Source organism: Glycine soja, chromosome 6 (assembly GCF_004193775.1).
Source record: "Glycine soja cultivar W05 chromosome 6, ASM419377v2, whole genome shotgun sequence".
NCBI lineage: Eukaryota > Viridiplantae > Streptophyta > Magnoliopsida > Fabales > Fabaceae > Glycine > Glycine soja.
Genome location: NC_041007.1, coordinates 912,178 through 924,456, shown reverse-complemented (window position 1 = coordinate 924,456; position 12,279 = coordinate 912,178). Strand labels below are relative to the sequence as shown.

At 32.7% G+C, this 12,279-nt stretch overlaps 1 protein-coding gene across 1 annotated transcript; it reads left to right on the top strand.

The window, feature by feature from the left end:
* The first annotated feature begins 9,717 nt into the window (after nucleotides 1-9,717).
* Nucleotides 9,718-12,231, top strand: LOC114414483 (transcription factor bHLH63-like). Its single transcript, XM_028378759.1, has 7 exons — nucleotides 9,718-10,305; nucleotides 10,410-10,628; nucleotides 10,729-10,863; nucleotides 10,945-11,016; nucleotides 11,110-11,313; nucleotides 11,408-11,510; nucleotides 12,064-12,231. The coding sequence occupies exons 1-7, from the start codon at nucleotides 9,922-9,924 to the stop codon at nucleotides 12,099-12,101; spliced, it is 1,155 nt and encodes a 384-aa protein (XP_028234560.1). The 5' UTR covers nucleotides 9,718-9,921; the 3' UTR covers nucleotides 12,102-12,231.
* Nucleotides 12,232-12,279: the final 48 nt, after the last annotated feature.

Genomic DNA, 12,279 nt, shown 5'->3' with positions numbered 1-12,279 from the left:
ATTTCTCTAGTTATTTGGAATAATTGTAATCTAACAGGGAGATGAATGTGTTATAACTTATAAGATAAATATATTCCTCGGTTATTCCTTTTTGTGCGATTAGTCGTTACAATACGTACAAGTGCATCTTATCCCTATATAAAAGAGTTATATAGGCATCAGTTAAAAGGATTGAAAAAATTGCTCGAGTGTGTTTGTCCAAAACACTAGTTCAATTAAGAAATTTAAATGTGCACCGGACTTGGGTAAAATGATCAAAAGCTCTTAAAAAAGTAAAAACATGTGAGACTCGATGTTGCAAGTTGTCACTGTCATGCCATTAAATGTGTGTACGTCAGTATCTTCTCATACATGCATTTGTACATTGAATCTTTTATGAACAAAAGTAGACTGGTCACGCTTTTAATTTTTAAGGACCCGAATAAATTTTTCAAAAAGTATTTAAAAAAAAGAAATAAAATTAAATAAATTGGTTCTCTAAGCTAAAAATAGCTTATATATAAGTTAAAAACAGCTTTTTAGAGAAGATAATTGTTTTTAACTTTTTAAAAAACTTATTTTAAGTTATGTATAAGTTATTTTTAACTTATAGAAGAAATTTATTTTATTATTTCTTCTTGTGAGTTTTGTTCAGCTTCACCTTCTCTCAGATAGCTGACATGGGACCAGATATATCACGCTGCAGCTCCAGTGGTACTGCTCAGCAATTGTAAGTTTGGCATGTTTAATTTCCACCGCTCATGTTGTGAATTTTTATCATTAATCAGTTATGCATATTTTCCATTACAGTCAAAAAACTATAATAAACTGTATTTCGTCCACATTTGAGAATTATTGAGGCTGCAATAGACAACAAAATTAAGAATTATATATGTTGTCAGAAGTAGGCTTAATGGCATGCTAGGGTCGGCAATGAGCACACAAAGTATAGCTTGAATGTGGTACAGACTCCATCTAACATGCGCACCCTTGGAGTGAGGGTGTATATATATTTTTATCTTTAGAAATAAAAAATATGTACCAGAAAAATTACAATAATCACGTATTCGTATTCTGTTGATTAACTAAACTAAATTTTTTTGATTGTGAGAATATATATATCGAAGGATCCTTTCATTCTATTATGTATAAAGAAAAAAAAAGCAGCGGTCAAACCGGTCAAACCTTTAATAATGGTAAAGTTCAAGGTGCATGAATGTACGTACCCAAACCATGTAGCCAGGTGCATGTAAGCATCAATCTGTGGTCCAATATAGAACATAGTGTGTGTTTTCTTGAAACAGAAACAGAATTGCCATTGCAGAGCGATGAAATCAGCACAAGACAAGGCTAGAGAATATATATAACCATGAAATGACTTTAGTACGTCATGCGGGCTTCCTTCTAGGATATTTTGGCCTCAATGGAACAGATAGCATGCATTTGATTTTTCATTTTTTTTTAGGAATTTTCTCTTTTAAAATTATTTTAAATATAAACCATCCCCAGTACATAAGTCATGGATAGATCCAACATATGTATAACATGTTTGAAGGGGATGAAAATCAAAACAAAAGGATTATATTGAGATGAAATGTGGAGAGCTCGAGAGAAATTGTGCATATGCATGCTAGCAATATTGACTCATATAATTATGTAATAACTTTAATAAAAAGATATTTAATATGATGGTTGTTAAACTTAAATTATATTAAAGTTATTGAAGGCTATTTTTAAGTTATTAAAATAAGTCTTTTTTTTTTTACTTTATTAAGGTTAATTTTATCAAAAGTGAATTTAAAAAAAAAGAGGTTATGAAAGTAATCAGAAAAGATAACTTCTCTATCTCTTTAACACACATTATGAGACATTTGTTTTTTCATGAAAAGAAAAGTGAAGAACATAGAAAAGACCAAAATCAAGTTGAAAGGATTTTTTATACCATCAAAGACACCAAGTAAAAGAAGTTAAAAAAGAGAAAAATACTAGTAATAATTTCTAAACAAATATTATACATCCGGACAAGTGTTATAAATTTTCTCAGAGAAATAATAAATGTGATAATTATGTTATTCAAGATCCTCTGATTGAAAATTAGGTACACGTAAGAGTAAAATTATGTTAGCACTAGCTTGTTGCCTGTCTATTCTAGATTCTTCTAAACTGCTTCTATGTCTATTTAAACTGGAGATTATTATAGATATCATAACTGGAGATTAGTATAGATATCATAACAAAATTTCATAAAAAAATATCACGAGAATTTTTAAGATCAAATGAATTTTCAAAGAGAGAATAAGTGCTTTAGTTCACTATCAACCACAAGTTTTGCATTTTTTCTTTGATCCATAAAAATTGAAGATAGGAATCAAAATGTTTATAATAATTCTCACACACCTATTAACTAAGTGAGCTACATTTTCTCTATCACAAGTTTCACATTTAATGCAATACAACTCATAACCAATTACGGTTAAGAAATATTTTATCAACCGATGGCGACATCCATTTCAGAGATATCATCTGCCACATTTTTCAATTAAAAAAAAGAGTTCAGTATCCTCCATGAAGCTAGTAAAGACGACGTGAAGAAATGTTGTCTTTATGGAAGATTTTTGGGATTAATTTTGGAAGATGCTTAATTGTTTATTTAGTCTTTATACCAGTAGCGTCTTTGAATGATGGGAGATCTTTGAATTGTAACTTAGTATGAGTATCAGTACTGTTCATCTTTTAATTATTATTATTATTTTTTCTTTATTTCCCTTTCAACAATGTATAAGTTTGGTTTGTCACACTCACAGGAGCATCCTTCACGATATCTTTCCAGCGATGTAAATGTTAGAGGAGAATATCGTGTTTCAAATTTTAACTTACAAGTTTGTTGCTGTTGCATATAGTCATAGACATATAGAACGTACAGAAGACAAAAAAACACTATTCTACCGCCATGAAATGAAAGTAGAATATATCATAATATTCACATGCATGATAAGTAGGGGAAACTTTCGGTGCAAACTTAACTGTGGATTTGGATGTGGAAATTGAATCAAGTAATTCATTTTTTTAAAGAAATTGAAATGCTATGTGGTAAATTTCTTCCTTTGGACAAAACATTTAGAAAGCATTTAAAATTCAAGTATTTTAACAAAATATTTTAGTTAACTTAAAATACAGAAATTCAAATTCCTTCGAAAAGAATTTAAAATTCTCTTCTGCTTCACCACATGAATCCCTCTCCGTAACAGCACTCACTGGTTTCTTTGTTCACCTCTCTCTCCATATCAGCACTCACTCCTCTCTCTCGGTCTCCCCTTAGAGGTTCGAACGTCAATTGGTTGGAACTTGAAAAGAGAGTCAATCTTTCTTTTTTCTTCTTTTATTAAATGTCAATTTTTTGGATTAATGAACGTGTATGAATAATTTTTTATATTAAAATTATGATATACCTTTTAAAAATAATTTATAAGAAAATACTTATTTTCTGAATATACTGTATTAAGAAGTGATTGAAAAATTTTAAACACATTTCAATTAAATTAAAAATATTTTTTTCTTAAAAAAGGATAAGCAGGCATAAAATTACCTCTGACAAATTATTGCTTTCACTTAATTATGCATATGAAGTATTTACTGATTAGGTTTCTCATGAAGAGTCCTCAAACATTACTGGAATAACTTTCGATTTTTCCTAGTGTACATAATACAGAGCTAGGAAAGATCTGAGTTTCTAATATCAGGTGGTTCAGGTTCCCGTGCCCAATTAACCATTTCACTACATGCTTGGAAACACGTTTACTTTCATTGAATCTGTGTGAAAGTTGAAGCTACAAAGAGTACTTCTTGGTACTTGGAGTAACTTTTATGTTTTTTTTCTTTCAAATCTAACATGAAAAGATAATAGACTTGCATGCGCGTGTTGAAGATTTGTTTCCAAAGACACACTCAGATGTTTGGTTGGTAACACTTGAACACAATTTTTTGTGGTTGTGAGCGTACACCTACGTATAGATTAAGAATAAGAGAAATGCTATTTAATATATTCTTCTGTATTATTAATTAAAATTTATTAAAAAACAAAATTTTGAAGACTTTACTTCCTATTTGATGAGTCTCAATCACATTTTATAATTTTTAATATATTTTAAACAATAATTAAAAGTGTTTTAAAAAATATCTTACTTTGAATCTTCATTTTCAAGGTTGAGTTTAGACATTTTAAAAGTATTAAGATTTTATTAAAAGCATTTATTACTTAAAATATAATTGTATAATAATTAAAGTTTTTTTAAATAAGGTTAGTGTAAATTTTTTTTACACTGGTAATTTATTAAAATACCCAAAATATGACTTTAAATGATTATAATAAAAATCAACAATCATCTTAACATATGAGACACTATAATTTTTTACACATGTTTAGAGAAAGGAACTCTTGTACTGATTGGCTTGCAGAGAATGAAGCCAGGACTCAACATGCACTTGTGATTCACAATTCTTGTCCATCACATTTGTTTTCTGTTATTTTAGCATATATGCTTTAGGTACGTGTTTTCTTTGTTAGGCAAATACTTAAAATTCATATGTTTATTTCTTTTTTGAACCAAATCTTACTGTTTTAAAACGTATATATGGATAATAACATGCGCTTCCAAGTACCAAGAAAATGGATTATGCTTAGTTAATGGCAAAGTTCCTCATTAAAGAATTAAGATGTTAAGGGCACACATATTTATAAACATTCTCAGAAACTTTTTATATTAATTTTTTTTTGGCAAAGTTATACTTATTGATTGTTTATTAAAAAAAGAAACAATTAAATGAAGAATTGTTAAATAACAGAATTCAGTCTCCGACTTGTTCCTTTCTGTGGCTACCAAAATATTGTATGTATATTTGTCAGTTAATTACTATGATTAATTCCCGATACATTGGATCTGCAGCTCTTCTGCGTTGCCACATGCCACATCCGCCAATCCGATAAGGTAAGAAGAGCAGAAGACCTTCCTCGGTTCCTCCCATTTATCTTTGGTCCGAACATCATATTCTCTACCGACACTACAATATGGAAAATCGAAAAGAGAATTGAAAACAAGAGACCTGAAACTCTGAAACTCTGAAACACTGATCTCGCAGCGCAGCAGGGCATTATCGTTGGATGAAATATATATCCTCCAATTAAAGTCGTCACGTTTTCATCAATACTTTGTTTCTTGCTACTTAGATTTATTACTTCTAGAGTAATTAACTAAACCGTCTAAATGAAGATTAACATTCAAACTTCTGTAATAATAATGCTTATTTGATGTTAATCAGTTTTGATATACTAATTAAACCTATACGTACTAATTTTTTGGAGGTGTGTGATATATGATGTACGCTACTCTGAGACAACGGCCCGGGAAGAATATGGAACTTGCCTAATTAGTTAGCACGATAACAAAATAATAAAAAAAAGTATATGCGGTGTTTATTAAGGGTGTTAGGTTCCAAAAAAATAAAGCCTTGCCTACCCTTTGACTGAGGATAATTGGATTGTACAGTAAGAAGGAAAGGAGGTTGTCAAAGAGGTACGTATGACATAAGACGGAATAATAGCAAGAGCAAGGAACGGAACACTAGTTTTGTGTCGATGAAGACAACAAAGATAAAGATGACATGGTGGAGAGGAGGACCCATTTACCTGCTGATGTGCTTTTAGTTTTAAGCTCATCTCCTACTGCATGCAAAACCAGCGACAGAAATCACAATTGCCTAAGAAATTGATCCCGGTCTACCTACGGTCCTATCCACCCGGGATGAACACATGATGGATTTATATTGAATTGACCCACCTAAAAAAATTATTATTATTTTGTGTATAATTATTTATTGCTTTGTTAGACTTACTCTGTGATTATAAAATTATTGTATGATAGAATTAATTATTTGACTTCTTAGATTTGTAATGGTTCTTTTTTTTCCTTCAAATAAATTGATTTATTTGAAATTGAAATTGTCAAACAATCAGAAGTTATAAGAAAACTGCAATCATTATTGTATTTTATTTTGTTGAATTTTATTTTGCTTAAAAAAATGATTTTCTGTTGATTTTTTTTAAATTTAGGTGGACCAATCAGTTTAATACATCCGCCCTTGATTGACCGATTTAGGCAAAAAATTTTAAGACTCACCATGCAGTGAGTGAGTCGAGTTGGATCAGCCTAATTATAAGATAGGTTGGGGAAACGCTGGACCAAACTTGTCTAGTTTGATAGTTCTAGTTTTAACTAGTTGATAGTTAAAAATTGATAGTCCGTGGCCAAAAAATGTTAAGTTAATTTATTATATTATAATTATGGATGAAGACTAGGGTGTGAAGGTGAAACTCCTTTCGCATCTAACGTAAGTTTTGAAAAAATGTTAGAATCAATTGCGTCTGTTCGATGTAATAAAACAAATTAAATGAACAAGATTTCTTCAGGGCAACCAGATGAATATGTAATAGGAGAGAAGAGTCCTCTCTTATTTCCACTACTCTCTCTCAATTTCCCTTCTCTTTCACGCGCCATCGTGGTTTCCACCGGTGGCCACTCCCTATCCGCCGCGCATCCATCTCGCTTCCCTCTCCTTGCTTTTCTCTAAAAAAATTAAAAATTTCTTTGAAGATCGTGTTATCATTATCGTTCCCTGAGTTAGATATTCTGTTCTTCCTAGGGTGTTTTTATTGTATCCAATAACAAGAGGAGGAGGAAGAGAAACAAACAAAAAGAAGAAAAAAAACAAGGAAAAATTTGGGATTTTTTTTGGGAAAAAAGAGAAATCTAAGTTGTTGTTGTAGCTGTTGTTTTGGTTGAGATGACTCGGGTTCAAGTTCTGCCTCAGAATGCGATTCCCGATCCCAACGGTGGTGGTGCTGCTGGAAATCAGTTCGTCATGACGTCGCTTTATGTCAGAGATCTCGACCCAAACGTCATGGACGCCCAGCTGTATGATTTGGTCAACCAATTGGGACAAGTCGTATCCGTTAGGGTTTGCAGGGACTTGACCAGTAGGAGATCGCTCGGTTATGATTATGTCAACTTTAGCAACCCGCAAGATGTTGCCGTCCTTCTCTCCTATTACATATTCACCCGGTTGTCTCGAAGAAATCTCGTCCATTTAATTTTTTTATTGTCAAATCAGACGAACGAGGTTGATTCTAATTTTTTTTGAAACTTACGTTGGGTGCGAAAGGAGTTTCACCTTCGCACCTTAGTCTTCGTCATAATTATGTGATAAAATGATATGTGCAATAAGTTGATAAATGAAAAAAAATGAGAGAAATAAATATGTTTGTACGATATTTTATATAAATTTTAATTGATTAATAAAGGTATATTTTATAATTAATTTTATTATTAATAATATTTTTTAATTTTACTATTCATAAAAATGACAATTTTTCTTCATATAGTGTATTTTTCTATTTATTTATATTATATCTTAAAATATTATTTAATCAAACTTAAAGTAAAGTGAAGAAAATACTTTTAAGTATACATATATGGCTTAAAAAATAAAATTAGACATAATACTTTTATTATATATAATAATATGTTAATAAGTGTGACGATTAAAATGCTTTAAAGTACAATGTTAAAAATAACAGAAATAAACATTATAATACAACAAATAACACATATTTAAAATATTTATCTTGTTATAAATTTGTTATAATATAAATTATTAATTTTATAAACTATAATTACAATTATGTATAGTAGATATACTAATATACTAGTTATAAAATAAATAAATGAACTCTCGAAGAAATCGTTATCCAACTCAAAGGTGTTATAAACTCAAATTCCACTTGTCTAAGAATGAAGCAAGAAGAGACAGATATAATAATGCCTAAACAGTAAGGAGTGTTGGACACAAGTTGATGAAATAAAACTAACGATCGGAATTTTAATAATTTTATAGTTTATATTTTATATATTATCATAATTAATTTTCTAATTAACTCTTTCAACTATAATTTATCTTTTAAAATACACCATTTACTTTTTTCTTATATTAAGTATGTTTGGATTGATGGTGACAAAATTGATTTAGAATGAAATTGTTTTACAAAATTGATGATTGTATAATTAATTTTGGTAAAATTTAAAATTATTCTTACTTGCTTCAATTCTAGCATGATTTTTTTGGATTGTAATTGATTATAGCATGATTTTGAAATGAATCAAAACATATAAAATTTTGTCAAAATCAAGGTTAATCCACCTCACCATCATCTATCATCATTTTGGAGACTATCTAAATACACACTAAAAAATTAAATACCCTATATGAATTGGGTCTAGGAGAAGGAGCTACTCTCCAACAATGTGACCAATTAGGTCCAAATTTTGTTTAGAAGAGGTATCCCCAATAATATCAGGATTCAGGAACAAGAATTCCTCCGGAGAAAGACAATTGTGAAGAAAAAAAGAAGTTAAATAGCATTAAACATTGGTAGAAACTAGAAATGGAAGAGTACAGTGGAAATGATTCTCTTGGTCAGCGAATTGAAGTTGTCATCGGTAGGAGGCGGAGGAGGCACTAGTGAGTTGGCTGCGACTAGAATGGAAATAGTTTCTCTGCTTTCTCATGACAGCATATTTTTTATTTTGCTGATCCAATTAAATTACAAGGTGGTGGCAGTACTTGTATAAAGAAAGGCTGGGACAGTGACTTGAAGCATGATAAAGGCGGAGAGAGGCCCATTAAGTGATAATTGAGGTTGTCCTCATCCTTTTTTCAGACTTGACTACTGCCATTCTCATATTATATATATTTCCTCACGTACCCTTTACCTTCCAATGTTGCTACCAAAGCATGATTTAGACTATGGACTCTTCATTTCAAGTGGTTGATTTTACTCACTAACCTTGCAACAACAGATATTAGTACCAATGGCTGAATCCAGATCAAGTTGCCAAGCTTCTATTTTTGGAACGGACTAACGTAAAAGAATCTTCACCTGCTATTGCTATTTGCTAATCATCAAGGTACTGTGCTTTGTACCTTATCAACACGCGTGGCCTGCACGCTCTCTATGTTAGGAGGGTGTAACAGACGCGCCGCGTGTCTTTGTGGGGGGAGTTCTGCAAATTGGCGGGTAAGTTAACAGATGCCAATCAAGAGAGGACTGTTTCTTGGTTTCTCCACGTCACGTGACATGTCATATCCGAAGCTCGTCGAATCACCACGTGGGCAAAGACATCCCACACAAATGCACTCATTCGTCTCAATAATAGCTAACACAACGATAGCGTAATCATAATAAATTAATCCCACAATCTTGCAATTAAAAGGTTTCTTCATTTTTAATTTAGACACTCATGCTTTGTTTCGTTAATCAAAGATTCTGGGTGGTGACAATTGACTTGACTTGATACATTTTCAACTAACAAAAAGGATGGTTTGGTTGATGAGTGATGAATGATGATTAGTGTTAAGTAGAGGTGCATTACGGAGTGAAAGGGCATGGGCGTTTTGGGAGGGGTGAGAGTGAGACAGGCCCACGTGGCAGTCATGTCAATGGGGTCCACAGGCACGTTTTATGGACACATCTCTCTTTTTCTCAACTTCTAATCTAATCCACTCCTTGTCTCTCTTCAATTAATTCACACTCACCCTGTTTCATTTTTTATTCTTGTCATTACATATTAATTTTCCTTTTTTTTTAATATTTCACCACTTTATATATACCCCGTCCCTTTTCCACTTGAGGCTTAACAACATTTCACTCCCACTACTCCTAAATCCTAATTCTCCTTCATTTCCTAAAAGCTTCGTGTGTTGGGCATGACGGTGTATTGGTCCTACTTTCCTTTTCTCTAAAGTATTCCTCTGTTTGAACACGAAGCTATAAGCCTACAACTATAATTGTTGCTAGTTATTCACTGATAATTACTATAATTAACGTAAAACATGTTGCACTGCGCCAACACGTCGGGGAATCTGGCTGTGGCTGGGGACATGACAGTGTTGGAAAGACAGAGGGCGAGGATGAAGTGGCAAGAAGAGCAAGGGTACTTTTCTGGCAACAGCTTCAACGGTGTTTTTTCTTCTTCTTCTCTGCACGTTCATGATTCCATTATGGTGGCTGCTGACTCCGGTTGTGCACTCGCTGAGGTCGTGGCTCAGGCCCAGGCTCGCTCAACCAATTCTTCTTCAATTTCAAGGACTTTTAGTTGTCCACCTGCTCTGGTGGAGCCCGAGTCCGAGTCCAAGCCCAAGCCCAAGCCCACCGACTCCTCTGTTGGGAAAGACGGTTTCAAGAAGAGGAAACCTGACAAGCCTCACCATCCGAAGGTGTGTGTGTGTGTGCGTGCAATTTTGAATAGAGAAAGAAAGAGAACATGTTGTGTTTCTTTGTTAGAATTGGCTAAACTAACACATGTGAATTTTTTGTTTAGGTTGTTGCAGAAAATGATAACAAAGACAAGAGGATCAAATTCGGCTCTGATGATGGAGAATCCAAAATCACCAAGAGTAACACAACAAACACAAATACCAACAACAACAAAGAAACTTGCGCAGAGACTTCAAATTCCAAGGCCTCCGAAAAGCCTGATTACATTCATGTCCGAGCACGTCGTGGCCAAGCCACCGATAGTCATAGCTTAGCCGAAAGAGTGAGTAGTAACGCTTTTCTTTTTCTCTTCAATGCATTTCTCTCTCTAGATTTTGCTTCTAGGATTTTAATGTAAGCATTTTATTTCGATTTTCATGTAGGTTAGAAGGGAAAAAATTAGTGAGAGAATGAAGTATTTGCAAGATTTAGTGCCCGGTTGCAACAAAGTCACGGGAAAAGCTGGAATGCTTGATGAAATCATCAACTATGTTCAATCTCTTCAACGACAAGTTGAGGTAAGAGTTAGGTTCATTATTTCCTCTTTGCCTTTCACATTGATCTATTCAAAATTCATGTAAACCTAACTTCGTATGCAGTTTCTCTCAATGAAATTAGCTGCTGTGAACCCAAGGCTTGACTTGAGTATTGATGATCTATTTGACAAAGATGTAAGGGATCTTATTACGCAGTTAATTTCTTTTTCTTTTTCTTTTAACTAGCTCAATTGTGTTCTCAGATTCTGACATATTTGATCTGAACAGGTTTTTTCTACTTGTGCTACAAATTTTCCAAACATAGGAATTTCATCAACATCAGACATTTCTAACCCTGCCTATCTTCAGTTTAATTCCCCACAACAAATTTTTTCATATGATGGATTAGACCCATCCGATATGGGGCTCAGAAGGACCATAAGTGCTCCTGTATCAATGCCTGAAACATATCTTCAATCGTCCTGTTTCACAGTAGGTTCTCTCTCTCTCTCTCTCTTTCTACTCCTTGTTTGTTATATTGGTCATTTTTTTTCCTCAATTTGATCTTATTTATGTGTGTTTGCAGCAAATGCTACCCTCCTCAACATGGGAAGGTGATTTCCAAAACCTTTGCAATTTTGATTTTGATCAAGCACGGGCTACATCTTTCCCTTCTCAGCTGTTATCAGGTAACTATAAATCTGTGCCGTGTCGGACCACTTTTTTCCTTAGCTTGCTATCTTAAAAGCAGAAAGCAGAAAGCAGAAAGCTGAGACCTTTAATACATGATAGAGACGTTAAGCCCCACTGATGTTGATAAGAGCATACAAATGCTGAGACCTTTTTTATTAATCAAAATAATGATAAGTTTTAATATGGATCTGTTATATCATTCAATTATACAACTAGTTTTATTTTTTGTTTTGTTTTCTTTCCCTTCTTCACTATTTTTAACTCCCCACTATTTAGCAAGTTAGTTGTATTTTGTGAAATAAAATGGATAATATTAAAGAGGAAGCAAGCAATTAAGTTCTTGGGCAAGTAGGATGAATAGGCAGGACCGGGATCAATCGTTTTCTTGAAGACATCTTGGCATAGGGGGTTGGAAATTGGACCTGTTTCTGTTTGTCATTTCACAATCTTTCTTTTTAAGACCACTCAAAATAATTACCCACTTCGGAAAGTAGTTATACTTGAGTACTCAATATAAATGCTAAAAAAAGTTGTTTGACATCTCTGCAGGTCTGGTTGAAGCTGGCAATCTAAAGATGGAGATGTAGACTAGAGCTTCTATTTCCTTCTGCAACTTATCAAGATTCTTTTTGTTTTGTTTTCAAGTACATAGCATATATAAATTGTTTGTAACTGCTCCATAATATAAATAAAATTTATTAATACCAGTTAACTTCAGTCACCTTCTTTTGGACGTTCAAATTATAATATTGCTAATGAAAGAAA